The sequence below is a fragment of the Dipodomys merriami genome, unplaced genomic scaffold, assembly GCF_024711535.1.
Source record: "Dipodomys merriami isolate MVZ:Mamm:240054 unplaced genomic scaffold, mDipMer1.0.p SCAF_174, whole genome shotgun sequence".
Taxonomy (NCBI): domain Eukaryota; kingdom Metazoa; phylum Chordata; class Mammalia; order Rodentia; family Heteromyidae; genus Dipodomys; species Dipodomys merriami.
The window spans coordinates 2,061,400-2,076,663 of record NW_027203093.1 but is presented as its reverse complement, the minus strand read 5'-3'; the positions used below and the strand labels follow the sequence as shown (position 1 = coordinate 2,076,663).

The following is a 15,264-nucleotide window of genomic DNA, read 5'->3' as shown; positions in this document are numbered from 1 at the left end:
TGACAGATCAAGCAAGGACCTGGCTCATGTGAAGATCTGCTAATGATCTGCGGGGGTGGGCCCTGGATCAAGGAAGAGATCACAGAACCCCAGGGGACCACTGAGGCAGGAACATCTGTTTTTCACATTCTGGAGCTAGTTAGAACATCAAGGGCTACTGTGTCCTGCCAAAGTGGCCCTGACTCATGGATCCAAAGCTATCCCACGAACACTAGCAGGTGATACCATCCTCGGATCAGAAAGAACAAGGCAACTGTCTTCTTTTGCTCTGGGTTGGCAGGGCCTATGGCAAAGGGAAATGCTGAGATGCATCTCCAGCCCTGCAGTGATGCTTTTTAGAGCCAGGCAACACTTTTATGCACAGAGGAAAGTTCACGGTGTGGTCCTCCTTCCAAGGCCACACTCCAGGCCTCACACTGGCTGTGGGCTGCGGGCTGCGATGCACCCCATCTCACTGGCTCAAGACTCTGAGAGCCTCTTTCCCAGCCCCACAGATGGTGGCTCTTATGGTGAACTCTTCTTCAGTCTCATGGCTTCCTCCTGCCCTGGGGTTTCAGGGCTCCAGGGACAGGTCCTTGGCTCAGGGGTCAGTGGTCAGGGGTATGGCATCCAACAGCATCCCATGGCTACTTCAGAGTGCACGTTGTTGAATGCACCAGTGCAAACATATGCACCCACTAGGGTCCATCTTTCCTGTAGGGACACTCCAAAAGCACCGGAGACCCACTGGAGTCTCTGTCCTCCAGGTCTCAAAGACCCTGCCTGGTCCTGCTTAGTATCTATACTATCCACTTACTACTCTAACAGAACACTTAGGAGGTTTAGTTCTGAAACCTGCATTTGGCCCTTTTGTGATAGAACATGCTCATGTCTTAGTTTGTTCCTGTCTTTTTTTTTTTTTTTTTTTGGCCAGTCATGGGGCCAGAACTCTGGGCCTAGACGCTGTTCTTCAGCTCTTCAGCTCAAGACGAGCACTCTACCACTTGAGCCACAGCTCCACTTCCGGTTTTCTGGTGGTTTATTGGAGATAAGAGTCTCACGAACTTTCCTGCTGGGGCTGGCTTTGAACCCAATCCTCAGATCTCAGCCTCCTGAGTAGCTAGGATGACAGGCGTGAGCCACCGGCACCCGGCTCCTTCCTACTGTCTTATGCTAGATTGGATCATTCCAAGCGTTTTGGTTGTTTTGTTTTTCGCAGAGCTGCTCTGTACTGGGCTGACATGTGTGTAATGATGACTGACAGCTTTCCCTCAGCCAGGGCCCAGGTCCACTGCTTCAGCTGACTTCAGCAGAACACTAAATCAGCTCCCTTGTGAGGCTTCTGCCAGGGATCACACACACACACACACACACACACACACACTCACAGTCTAGCACTACACACACACACAGTCTAGCACCACACACACACACACACACACACACACACACACACACTCACAGTCTAGCACTACACACACACACACACAGTCTAGCAACACACACACACACACACACACACACACACACACACACACACACACACACACACACACACACACACACACACACACACACAGAGTCTAGCAGGAGGGATAAGCCTGAACCTTCTATCACAGGAATAAACCATGGTGTCAATTCTTAGGAGGGAACTTGGTGCTTCCTGTATCCTCCATGGGCCCCACAATTCCCTTTCCAATCCAAAGGACCCTAGTAGCCTGGCAGGCACAACCAGCTCCTTAGCAGCAGGAAGCCTTTTCCAAATAATAGGCAATCAAAGTACTCTTGCTTTCTTTCCTTTGATCTCCTGGGGATATTAACCAGAGGTCTCCCTTAGCCACAACAAAACCACACACACACACACACACACACACACACACACACACACACACACACACACACACACACACACACACACACACACACACGCACACACGCACACGCACCCCCAGTTAGGTTTTGAGTTGTCTGGGGTATTTTGTTTGGATTTTTTTTGCGATACTGGGGTTTGAACTCAGGACCTCACACTCACTCAGCAAGCTTTCTCAGCTGCTAGCTCTACTACTTAAGCCACATCTCCATTGCTTTTTTTTTTAACTCATTTTTTAAACTCATTTTAAAGACATAATCATGGACTTTTCTGCCCCAGCTGGCTTTGAACCAAAAACCTCTGGATCTCAGCCTCCTAAGTTGAAAGGTTGCAGATGTAAGCTACTGCTACTCTGCAGGTTTTAAGGTTTTGTTGTTTTATTTCTGGTCGGTGGTGGGGCTTGAACTCCAGGCCTGAACGGTTTTGCTCACAGTTAGCCCTCTGCCACTCTGAGCCACTTCTAGTTTTCTGGTGGTTAAATAGAGACAACAGTCTCATAGATATTCCTGTCCAGGCTTGCTTTAAACCATGGTCCTCAGATCTCAGCCTCCTGTAGGATTACAGGCATGAGCCACCGGTGCCTAGCTGCAAGTTTCAAGTTTTAATCAAAGATTTGCACACTCAGATTCAGAGAGCAATGCACATCTTTCTGGGTGGGACTTCATCCCTCCCAGTAACATAGTTGCTCCAAGGCTAGGTGCCTCAGTCATCAACCTTGCGGCACCATACGCTGGCCTGGCCGACCCTGAGCACAGTTCAGAGGTGGCTGCTCACATGCACTCACTCTTTAAACTGTGCTTTCGCTGGATCCATTCTCTCATGCTGGCCTCTGTGTGGCCCTGCCAGTAGCTGTCACTTATGTGCCCCAGTCCCCCACACCATGCAGGCTTGGATATGCCCAGGCATCTTGCTTCTAAGTCTGACAGGGAAATACAGCTCACTCTCTAGTTGCTCTGGGAAAGACTCAACGGAGATGCACCTGAGTTTCCACTTCTGTGAAAAGCTTTTGTTCTACCTCAGGTGGACAGTATAAGGTGGTTATGATCTAGCATATAGGCTCCTATGGCACTGTGCAGTACTGACCACTGAGTAGAGGGAACTGCCAAAACCCCAGGCTGTCCTGGCTCCTCACCAGCATGCAGAACAGGTGTGCAGTTGCTGGGTGCCTGGGACTAAAAGCACTGTCTTCTCACCTGTTAACTCTCTCTGCTCTTCCTCTCCAGTTCCTACAACTCCGCATCTTGACTTTTTCAGAGGCTTCTTCAACTTTCTCTTCCCGGTCTTCCCGTTTTCCACTTCTCTTACAGTTTTTAACTCCATAAAGTACAGCTTTATCCTCTGGATATTGTTTCTTCCTAGTGACATGCTCTTGCTTTCTCTCCTTTGATCTCCTGGGGATACTAACCAGGGTTCCCCCTTGGCCATTTTCTGTTCCCTGCACTGTATGTATACCTGGCCACTGTTTATTTTACTGCCACCTTCCCTATCAGACTTCCCTCAGATGACAGAGGCTGTCTGGCCTATGGAGTGGCATTATCAGACTGGCTGTGCCAATCCGATCTGGCCTCAGTGTGACCAGCTCTTATTCTTCACAGCATCACCAGCCTCCTCTGCTCCAGCCCCCTTTATGTCCAGAACCAGTTACCTCTGTTCTCACTGACCCACCCAGGTCTCATGCTTGGTCACCATGGATGATGCTGGCTGCAGACTGCTTCAGCCAACAGCACTGCAGGAGCTCCACTTGTGTGGACAGCATAACTGACAAGAAGGCAGCTAAAGAGTCCCTGCGGAGCTGATGCACATCTGAAATCCCTGCCCTGGGAGGCTGAGGCAGAAGGACTGTAAGTTCCAGTTCTGCCTCAGCTAAATAACCAGACCTTAGCTCATAAAATCAAAATATCACCAGGTAAAAATATCACACCTGTAATCCGAGCTACTCAGGAGGCTGAGATCTGAGGATCATGGTTCAAAGCCAGCTCGGGCAGGAAAGTCCGTGAGACTCTTATCTCCAATAAACCACTCAGAAAACTGGAAGTGAGGGCTGGGAAGGCAGCTCAGTGGTAGAGTGCTTGCCTTGCATGCATGAGGCCCTGGGTTCGATTCCTCAGCACCACATAAGCAAAAAAAGAAAAAAGCTGGAAGTGGCGCTGCAGCTCAAGTGGTAGAGCGCTAGTCTTGAGCTGAAGAGCTGAGGGACAGCACCCAGACCCAGAGTTCAGGCCCCATGACTGGACCCAAAAAAAAAAAAAAAAACTGGAAGTGGTCTTGTGGCTCAAGTGTGCTAGCCTTGAACTGAAGAGCTGAGGGACAGCGCCCAGGCCCAGAGTTCAAGCCCCAGGACCAAAAAAAATTTTTTTTTAATTTTAAAAATTAAAAAAAATATAAAAATAAATAGAAGTATGTGTGGGAAGGTTTGCAGTTCACAAGTGACCACATTCAAGTGTGCACTGGGAGGAGGCTGAGTTCTGAAGCCACCATGTGCTCCTGCCTTGCACCTCCAATAGGTTTTATTATTTTTTTTAATTAATGAAAATATGTAATATTGGGCTGGGAAGGTGGCTCAGTGGTAGAGTGCTTGCCTTGCATGCCTGAGGCCCTGGGTTCGATTCCTCAGCACCACATAAGCAAAAAGAAAAAAGCCGGAAGTGGCGCCGTGGCTCAAGTGGTAGAGCACTAGCCATGAGCTGAAGAGCTGAGGGACAGCGCCCAGGCCCAGAGTTCAGGCCCCATGACCAGACCAAAAAAAAAAAAAATGTAATATTAATAGTTATTATTTACTGATGCAGATGGTTGACATTTTTCCCTATTTTCCTCACTTTATGGAAGAGTTTAAAAAAAAAAAAACACATTTCTACAAGAGTGACCACGAGGCAGGACTGGACAGCGACTCGCAGGCCAGTCTGCCTCCATGCTGCAGACAGAAGGACCTATAGCAAGTACTGCCTAGCAGGGACACCAAAGAAGAGTAGCCAGTGCCCTACGCTGTGTCCTTCCGCCTCCTCCTCACTTTCTCTTCCTCCTCCTCTTCCCTTCCTCCTCCTCTTCCCTTCCTCCTCCTCTTCTTCTTCCTCCTCCTCTTTTCCTCCCTTCCTCCTCCTCTTCCTCATCCTCATCCTCCTCCTGCTCTTTCTCCTCTTCCTCTTCCTCCTCAGAGAACCTCGGTGGCCCCCACCTGGGTGAGCCCCTTTAACCCCCAATCCGTGTCCTCACAGTCTGCATGTATGGTTACCCCAGGTCCAAGGCAGGCAGGGTTCCACCTCTTTCGCCCTGCTCCCAGCCATGAACAGATGAATATAAGGCCGTAAGGGGAGAGGTAGACAACCCCAGGACCATGAGGTAGGGTCAGCAGGACTTGGAGCCTCTGCTGGGGTCGGGGACGCAGGACTCCATACCGATGCTGCTGGAGCTGGGGCGGGCCCCAGGCCTCCTCCTCACCTGCTTACAGAAAGCTCAGGCACTCCTGGCACCCTCCCAGACACCAAGCCTCACCCATCACAGGAGAATGAGATGGGAACCTTTTTTTTTTTTTTGTCAGCCGTGGGGCTTGAACTCTGGGCCTGGGCACTGTCCCTCAGCTCTTCAGCTCAAGGCGAGCGCTCTACCACTTGAGCTACAGCGCCACTTCCGGTTTTCTGGTGGTTTATTGGAGATAGGAGTCTCACGGTCTCTCTTGCCCGGGCTGGCTTTGAACCGCAATCCTCAGATCTCAGCCTCCTGAGTAGCTAGGATTACAGGCGTGAGCCACCAGCGCCCGGCTGAGATGGGAACCTTTTTGCGTGTGTATGTGGGGGGAGGATACTAGGGCTGGAATTCAGGGCCTCACACTTCTAAGGCAGGTGCTCTACCACTTGAGCCACTCGACCAGCCCATTTTGTGGGCTGTTCATTCAAGATAGGAGTTTCACTTCCCCCATGTTGCATGTTGCTAGGATGACAAGTTCACACCACCGTGTCTAGCCATGGGTCAGAATGAAGCCTTGAAAACATTTTTGCCTGGGCTAGCCTCCACTCACCCAATCTAGCTGCCTACCAAGTAGAATTATAGGCTTGGATGCTCAGGCTTAGCGCAAGAAAGGGAACCTTCTAAGGAACTCTGCTCTGGAGGGCTTGGTGTGAATAAGAAGCTGAGCCCTAGGGGTATCTCTCCACCAGGTACCACAGCCACAGCTCTGCTGCCAAGGAAGGCAGGGACATGGAGAGCCAAAGGGTATGTTAGGAGGCTGCTGCAGGCCCAGGGTCTCAAGTCCTGGGAACCTTCTGCTCCCTCTTTCAGCAAGAAGTATAGCTCTCCCACCTCCAGGGGCCTCTTTGCCTGCTGATATAGGGCCCATACTGTGACATGCCCGTGTGCTCTGTCAGCACACAGAAGGCTACAGATACCAGCCTCAAGGGCACAGCAATTTAGAGGATAGAGGACAGTAAAGGCAGATTTTCTATAACACATTTCCAAGACACCAAGAAAATGGTCACCTTGCCAACTGGAAATGGGGAGAGATATGGAGAGTTGTGGCCCAGGTCACTCTAGGAGTCTGTTAGTGGCTCGTTCAGGGAAGGATCCTCTGTCCAACTGTCTACCTGCTTTCCTGTACCCATTGTATAGCCCGTGTCCACCACAACCGGCGCTTCTCATGCACAACCCCCACATGAGGTCCCCGGGACAGAAAAGGTCCCACTGTCTTACCGCAACAGAACACCACCCTCATCGCGTCCTGCTTTGCCATGCCCAGCATGGGCAGCATGGTGCTCAGGATAGACGGCAGGAAGGGGACCATGCCAAAAACTACAAGAGAAGGGTTTCAAATGGACCTTGGGCCCTGCCAATCTCTGCCCTCCTCAGAACAGGACAAGGAGGGCTCTTAGAGCTCCACCCGCACACCTCGCACACCTGGGCCAGCCTGAGCAGGAGGCAGAATGCTAAGACCACCAACTGGTCCCCAGGGGCTCTCAGACCTACTAGGGGCACCAGGAGGCCAGGATAAAGTTGGTACCTACCATTGGACACTGAGAGGTTGGCAAGTGTCTGTAGCACTGAGCAGTGAGGCAGAACCCCAGGCTGGAACCTCCTGAGAACCTCCTCCATCACCTGGTTGACAAACTGTTTCCCCACAGCCACCAGGACATTGCTTGCAGCCTGTTGCCAGTCACAGCCTAGTTCCTGTACCCAAAAAAATCATGGGTAGAACTTTCCCGGAACCCTCCCAGGAGGCACCAGCAAGACAGTCCCTTGGCAGCTGCCAGCCAAGGCTACCTCCCCCCACCCGCCCCCCAGTCCCAGCATCCCATGGATGTACGTCAGGGAGGCTGGCCACACAGCCTCCCGTCCAAGGGAGGACTCGGATACCCCAAACCCTACACATGGCCTCTGGCCTGAGCTCTCAGCTCTGATTTTACACACTTCATTCTCTGCTTCAGCTACTGCCTCTGAAAACTGCTAGCCTCTGCCAGGCAGACACAAGCTCTGTTCCTGATAGTCTGAGGGAGAGGGCAAGGAGAGGAACTACCCTTCTGACAGCAAGAGTAAGCCTGCCCAGCTGGAGGCCCGTACCTTCGTCTTGGTCATCTCACTCGAAGCCAGGAGGATGACAGTGCTAGCTGTGTCTTTGTCCAGCTTGTGGATGTGGCTGCTCAGGACCGTCTCCATGGCCCTCAGGATCATTGCGCGGTAAGGATGGGCCAGCTGAGGAGAGAAGCCGCCGGGGAAGGGCGTAGGGTTGAGCCACAAGGTCATACAATCCAAAAGAGTCTTTTACTTTCTCTTAGAGGGACTATGCCACAAAGGTCATGCGTGCCTTAAACGCAGAGGGTCACCCGGCCACCCTGAGCCTTTATCACCTCAGAATGTGTCACCCTTTGCCCGTCTATGGGTAGGCACCTCAGCAGGGCTCCCTGTGGACCTCTTCTCATGGAAGACAAGGGTGGTAATCACTTTTGGAAATACAGGGCAAAACTCTTATCTAGAAAAAATGAAAGTATCCTGGTGGAATTATCCCTAGCTGCTAATTTTTTGTAAGGTTTATTTTCCATTTTATGCTGCTCTGTTGGACAGGGACTGAAGTCAAAGGCCCAACATTCCCAGGGCATTTTCTATCAGGGCCCAATGCTCTGTGCTAAGTGAGTGATCACAGCCTGGGGGTACTCCAGTGGGAAGCTGGCCACCTCTACCTCATACAAGTACAGGTGCAGGGCGCAGGGATAGGCAAACAGTAGCTCCACACAAAATTCTGCTCCATTTCCTTGGATTGGCATGTCACCAAAGAACTACCTCTGCCCTTCTCCAAACCTCACAGATGTGGTCAGGGGCTGAAATGATGGTCGTGAGCCTAAAAATGACCTTCACGTATGTCTCAAAGGTCACAGGGTAGCCACATTGTCCCCTGCACACAAGGATTATCCGTGCACTCTTGGTCTAGGAACTAGAGTGTCAAAGGTTGTTTGTGTTACTTGAGTAGATTCCAATTTTAACCTCTCATACAATATGTCAGAGTGAAATATATAGTTTTCATCTGGTTTTCTGGCACACAACTACAACTCTTAAAATCTTTTAATTCTTCCAATAATCTTTTTTCTTTTTCTTTTCTTTTTTTTTCCATTATGGGACTTGAACTCTGGGCCTGGACACTGTCACTCAGCTCTTCAGCTCAAGGCAAGCACTCTACCACTTGAGCCACAGCGCCACTTCTGGTTTTCTAGCGGTTAATTGAAGATGAGAGTCTCACGGACTTTCCTGCCTGGGCTGGCTCTGAACCGTGATTCTCAGATCTCAGCCTCCTGAGGAGCTAGGATGACAGGCGTGAGCCACCAGCACCCGGCCCAATAATCTTTTGTAAGCTAATGAGATGACTGCTGCTGGGGTTCCCCGGTATGGCTCTGGGATTGGGTTTGGCCACAGGAAAGCCCACGCAGGACTAGAGGGAGGACCTGCAGCCTCACCCAACCCAGAGGGGTTGAGAATTAAGCTGACCACCAATGGCCAATGATGTGATCAGTCACGTTCACATAGTGAAGCTTACATAAAACCCCAAACCAACAATGCTGGGAGCTTCTGAAGGTTTAGGAGAGTGGAAAGGAAGTACACCAAGGAGAGCATGGGAGTTCTGCTCCCTCCCACAGCCTCAACCTTCCTGTCTCACCAGCTGGTGGTGTTCATAAGTATCCTTTGTCATGTCCATGAAAATTAGTAAAATGCAAGGGAGTGTCCTCAGTTTTGTGAGCTGCTTTAGCAAATTAATGGAATCTAAGGAAGTATGGGAATTTGTAGCTGACCAAGCAAAAGCAAAGGCCTCACCAGAAGTTTGCTATTATGGAAGTGGCGCTGTAGCTCAAGTGGTAGAGCGCTCGCCTTGAGTTGAAGAGCTGAGGGACAACGTCCAGGCCCAGAGTTCAAGCCCCACGACCAACAAAAAAAAAAAAAAAAAAACTATACAGAAGTTTGCTATTAAACTAGCTCTGTGGGGCTGGAAAGGTGGCTCAGTGGTAGAGCACTTGCCTTGCATGCATGAGTCCCTGGGTTCGATTCCTCAGCACCACATAAGCAAACAGAAAAAAGCCGGAAGTGGTGCTGTGGCTCAAGTGGTAGAGTGCTAGCCTTGAGCTGAAGAGCTGAGGGACAGCACCCGGGCCCAGAGTTCAGGCCCCACGACCGGACCCAAAAAATAATAATAATAAAAAAAAGAATAAAGTAGCTCTGTGGCAGGGAATGTGGCTCAGTGGTAGAGTGCTTGCCTAGCATGCATGAAGCCCTGGGTTCGATTCCTCAGTACCATATAAACAAAAAAAGCCAGAAGTGGTGCTGTGGCTCAAGTGGTAGAATGCTAGCCTTGAGCAAAAGAAGCTCAAGGACAATGCCCAGGCCCTGAGTTTAAGCCCAGGACTGGCAAAAATTAATTAACTAAATTTAAACATAAAGTGGCTCTGTGTTGGTGATCATCCCTCCCCTGTGGGATCTGAGGCTATCTCCACGCGAGGTCAGAGCTGAACCGCAAGGCATCCAGTTGGTGCTTGCCTTTACTCACAGAGGTGTACTATGTTAGCAGAATGTAGGAGGGCTATTGAGATTGCTTTTATTACTAAATCTAACAGGACAACCCAGGACCAGAATAAAGTCTCTACTCCAACCGAAGCATTATCAAGTATTCATTTATTTTTGAAGTTGTCCTTTATATGCCCTTGCAATCAATTCTACTTCTAGCTGGATTCACATGAGCAATATTATGGCAGCTACCATCACCAGCCTTGCACAGAGTGACTCTGAACTACATACTCACGTGTGTGCTGTGAGTACCACATAGGGACTCTAGAAACTGAAAACCAGACAGGACTTGTTCAAGTGGAGGAAAATTAAAGGGAGGGAAGGAAGAGAAAATAACTATTTGAAAATTTGCTTTACTATTTTTATCTTTTCTGTCCAAATCCTCCCTCCCTGTGGCCTGACTCTCTAAAGGAGTCTTGCCTATGTGGTCATGCTGAACCCCGGCTGAAGTATATGAGACTGGACGTGCTGAAAACTAGGAGGATGGGTGTAACAGACATAACCATATCAGAGTGTCCTCTGCACTCAGTCATGCCCTCTGTACTTGGCCTAGGGATGCAGCTCAGTGGGAGAGAGCCTGCCCAGCATACCCAACTAGTCCTAGCTCCTGGGTATCACCCCCAGAACCATACACACATAGACTCCAGATAGGAGCTAATACCATGAAATACATTGTATAACCCAGATACAATAATGCAAATAGCCGGGCACCGGTGGCTCACGCCTGTAATCCTAGCTACTCAGGAGGCTGAGATCTGAGGATCATGGTTCAAAGCCAGCCCGGGCAGGAAAGTCCGTGAAACGCTTATCTCCAATAAACCACCAGAAAACTGGAAGTGGCACTGTAGCTCAAGTGGTAGAGCACTAACCTTGAGCTGAAGAGCTGAGGGACAGCACCCAAGCCCAGAGTTCAAGCCCCACGACAAAAAAAAAAAAAAAAGCAAATATTATTGTATAGCCAAAATACAAATTCATCTGGCGGCAGAGGAGTACAACATTCCTCATTACCTGTAGCAATTTCGTGGGGATCTGAGGTATGCATGCTGTCTAGCAAGATCAGTCAGATAAAATGTAATGAGGAAGAAATGCAGCAAGGCAACTGTTTCAGCTCAGTCCTCCCAGAACCCTGTGCAGGGGCTGGCACGGGAGGGCTGGGAAAGGTCAGACCCTAGGGGATCAAGACCAGAGCTCCCAACTCAACAGTTGTGTAAACAGTAGGATATGAAACTTGTTTTTATGTTGGTGGAGAAACTAAACAAGGACTGGGAATGTGGCTTTGTGGTAGAGTGCTCGCCTAGCATGCCTGAAGCTTTGGGTTCAATTCTTCAGTACTACATAAATACAAAAAGCCAGAAGTGGCACTGTGGTTCAAGTGGTAGACCGCTAGCTTTAAGCACAGAGAGGATCAGAAACAGTGCCCAGGCCCTGAGTTTAAGCCCAGGACTAGCCGGGCGCTGGTGGCTCACGCCTGTAATCCTAGCTACTCAGGAGGCTGAGATCTGAGGATCGCGGTTCAAAGCCAGCCCGGGCAGGAGAGACCATGAGACTCCTATCTCAAATAAAAACCACCAGAAAACCGGAAGTGGCGCTGTAGCTCAAGTGGTAGAGCGCTCGCCTTGAGCTGAAGAGCTGAGGGACAGCGCCCAGGCCCAGAGTTCAAGCCCCACGACCGACAAAAAAAAATAAAAAAAATAAAAAAAATAAAATAAGCCCAGGACTGGCAAAATAAATACATAAAGTTTTAAATTAAAAAAAAAAAAAAAAAAAAAAAAAAGAGGCCGGGCACTGGTGGCTCACGCCTGTAATCCTAGCTACTCAGGAGGCTGAGATCTGAGGATCGTGGTTCAAAGCCAGCCCGGGCAGGAGAGACCGTGAGACTCCTATCTCCAATAAACCACCAGAAAACCGGAAGTGGCGCTGTAGCTCAAGTGGTAGAGCGCTCGCCTTGAGCTGAAGAGCTGAGGGACAGCGCCCAGGCCCAGAGTTCAAGCCCCACGGCCGACCAAAAAAAAGAGGGCTGGGAAGGTGGCTCAGTGGCAGAGTGCTTGCCTTGCATGCATGAGGCCCTGGGTTTGATTCCTCAACACTACATAAGCAGAAAAAAAGCCAGAAGTGGCGCTGTAGCTCAAGTGGTAGAGCGATAACCTTGAGCTGAAGAGTTGAGGGACAGCGCCCAGGCCCAGAGTTCAGGCCCCACGACCAGACCCAAAAAATAAAAAAGAAAGAAAGAAACTAAACAAAGTAGTAAGCTAGGCACTGGTGCTCACACCTTGTAATTCTAGCTACTCAGGAGGCTGAGACATAAGGATCACAGCTCAAAGCCAGCCTGAGTAGAAAAGTCTGAGACCCTTATCTCCAATAAACTACTCAGAAAAAGTGTGGCTATAGCTCAAGTGGTAGAGTGTTAGCCTTCAGCACAAAGAGGCTCAGGGACAGTGCCTAGGCCCTGAGTTCAAGCTCCAGGACCAGCCAAAAAGAAAAAAAAAGTCCAGCCAGGTGCTCACTCCTGTAATCCTAGCTACTCAGGAGGCTGAGATCTGAGGATCACGGTTCAAAGTCAGCCTGGGCAGGAAAGTCTATGAGACTCCTATCTCTAATAAACCACCAGAAAACAGGAAGTGGCGCTGTGGCTCAAGTGGTAGAGCACTAGCCTTGAGGTGAAGAACTCAGGGACAGCGCCCAGGCCCAGAGTTCAAGCCCAACAACCAACCAACCAACCAACATACATACATACATAAAATAAAATAAAATTTCAGACAGACAGCAGAGAGCCAGAACAATGGGTAGTCACAGTGAAGCTTTATGCAAGGGCTAGTACAGGACAGAAAGCTAGTGAGGTAGGTGAGCATGGTGGTCCATGCCTGTAATCCCAGTATTCAGGAAGCTGAGGAAGAAGGATTATAACCAGCCTAGGCTACAATAGTGAGACCTTATCTCAAAACAAAACAAGAACAAAGAACATGACATTGAGAGTGGATTGAGCCAGTGATTTGATATTCTACAAGGCCAAAAAGAGAAATCTAAGTCTCTCAGGCCTCTGCCAAGTTTTCTATGTTTGTGTGAGGGACGGTCTATTACTCCAGAGCAGCATGGCCCTTTCCCTCTGAAAACAGCTCTATGGTAGGGGATGGCAGGTGAGCTCTTTACCTCTAAGGGCCTTCTGGGCCTTGGTAAAAGCTCAGGGCACCTGAGCTGCTGATCAAACACAGAGGAGCAGCCCCACTGCCATTCAGTGGGAAAAAAGCCAGCAAATGACCTCTCCTCAGTCCCTGACTGCCACAGGGACAGCCCTGCTCCCTTCAGGCTGGGCTCACCAGCTCGGGAGGGACTCAGCTACACCCTTTATCATCACCCTCAAGCATCTGGCCTCAAGGGACCGCTCTGCTAACAGTTCAAGTAGGCACCCAACCCTCTACTCTTCACTCTCCAACTCTTTCAACTCTTCCAGATAAGGCTGCTCCCAGCATTCCTGTCACAAAGGAGAGAGGTACCTTATCATGCTGCCGCAGGTATTTCTCACAAGCATGGAGCATCTCCCCTGGCTGTGCCTCTCCGAGGGAGCACAGAGAGCTGCAGACCTGCTCCTGTACCACAGGGTCCTTGTCAGTGATGGCATCCAGCAGGGTGAAGGACAGCTCTGCAGTGACAAAGCCCAGTCAGAGTCCTTAGAGCTGAAGCCTTCATGACACACTCCAGCAGTCATCCCATCAGCTGGTGGAGTCACAGACTCAGCACAGGAGATGGCAGCCTCCAACATCCACCAAGCCTCAGGGCCCAGTGGCCCTGACCACCCTGCACAATGGCCAGGCCTGCTGGCCTCAGCACGCTGACCTACTGCAGCCTTCTCTCGTGTAAGCCCCTCCCTTTGGATGTATTGACCATACCCCACCCCATTCTGGCTGCCACTGAGGTCCCAGGATATACAATTAAGGCCATCAGGCCCTGTCAAAGACAACAAGGTTCACCTCCTGCATGAACACTCACAAGACTGTCTAAGCCATGATCATAAGACCATCAGGTCATCTGCCAGGACTGGCCAGACCCACCATGCTTCACCAAGAACCTGCACAGATGTATCTCTTTGGGAATGTTCCCTGAAGCTCTGTGCTCAGAGCAGGCTGGATCCTCTATAATCCAACTCCCATGTGTAGTATCTAGGCAGGCAGAGGGACAGGAACACCAGAAGTGAGCAATAAAGCCATAACCACAGTCCCCTCCACTTCTCCCCCGCCAAAAACAAAAAGCCATGCACTGGTGGCCCACACCTATAATTCTAACTACTCAAGGGGTGAGATCTAAGGATCACAGTTCAAAGCCAGGCCAGGCAGAAAGGTCCACGAGAGTTATCTCCAATTAACCTCTGGAAAACCAGAAGTGGTGCTATAGCTCAAGTGATAGAGCACTACCTTGAGCAAAAGAGCTGAGGGACAGTGCCCTGGCCCTGGTTCCAGCACCATGACCAAAGGGGAGAGTGGGGGAGCCACAACCCCTACCCCCAGCATGCCACGTAGCAGAACAAGATATGAATTAAGGAATGAAGGAATGAACGTGCAGCTTTGTAGACAGTCAAGTGATTATCAAGCCATGTACTTGAAAAGGCAGGATGAGCATTCAGGAAACATGCAAAACAGTGCCCACCACAAGATTTTCTGCATCAATAGACACCATGCCATATACCCCTAAGGAGGCCATCTGCCAAAGGCAGCAGGACAAAAAGGCACCAGATCATAGCTCATCTCCTTTTTGGAAAGGGATTCCTTCTAAACAGCAAGGGAAGCTGAGTGGAGCCGCCAGGGCCTGCCAAGGTAAGCTTTTTTTTTTCCCCCCCGCTTAGCTTTTTCACTTAAGGCTGGTGGTCTATCACTTGAGTCATAACTCCACTTCCAGGTGTGTTTGTTTGGGCCTTTTTTTTTCTGGTTAATTGGCAAAAAGAGTCTCATAGATTTGTCTGCCTGCGATGGCTCTGAAAAATAATCCTCTGATCTTAGCCTCTTGTAAATAGGTAGAATTACAAGTGTGAGCCACCAACACCAGGCCAATGTGAGCTTTTTCTTTCTTTCTTTCTTTCTTTTTGTTGGTCATGGGGCCTGAACTCTGGGTCTGGGCGCTGTCCCTCAGCTCTTTAGCTCAAGGGAAGCTCTCTACCACTTAAGCCATAGCTCCATTTCCAGCTTTTTCTGCTTATGTGGTGCTGAGGAATTGAACCCAGGGCCTCATGCATACAAGACAAGCACTCTACCACTGAGCCACCTTCCCAGCCCCTAAGGTGAACTTTTTTTTTTTTTTTTTTTTGTCAGTCGTGGGGCTTGAACTATGGCCCTGGGGCTACCCCTCAGCTCTTCAGCTCAAGGCGAGCGCTCTACCACTTGAGCCACAGTGCCACTTCC

General features: G+C 50.0%; 1 protein-coding gene across 7 annotated transcripts in view; it reads right to left on the bottom strand.

Moving 5' to 3' along the window:
• The window catches only part of LOC138829613 (maestro heat-like repeat-containing protein family member 1), a 72,140-nt gene that overhangs the window by 46,324 nt on the left and 10,552 nt on the right, over nt 1-15,264 (bottom strand). For 6 of the 7 annotated variants that reach the window (XM_070026035.1, XM_070026034.1, XM_070026038.1 and 3 more), the window contains exons 3-6: nt 13,369-13,514; nt 7,394-7,525; nt 6,841-7,003; nt 6,530-6,628 (exon numbers count right to left, since the gene is read on the bottom strand). In XM_070026035.1, coding sequence (XP_069882136.1) covers nt 6,530-6,628; nt 6,841-7,003; nt 7,394-7,525; nt 13,369-13,514 — 540 coding nt within the window. The remainder of the gene's footprint in view (nt 1-6,529; nt 6,629-6,840; nt 7,004-7,393; nt 7,526-13,368; nt 13,515-15,264) is intronic. The other variant, XM_070026040.1, reaches the window with a different exon arrangement.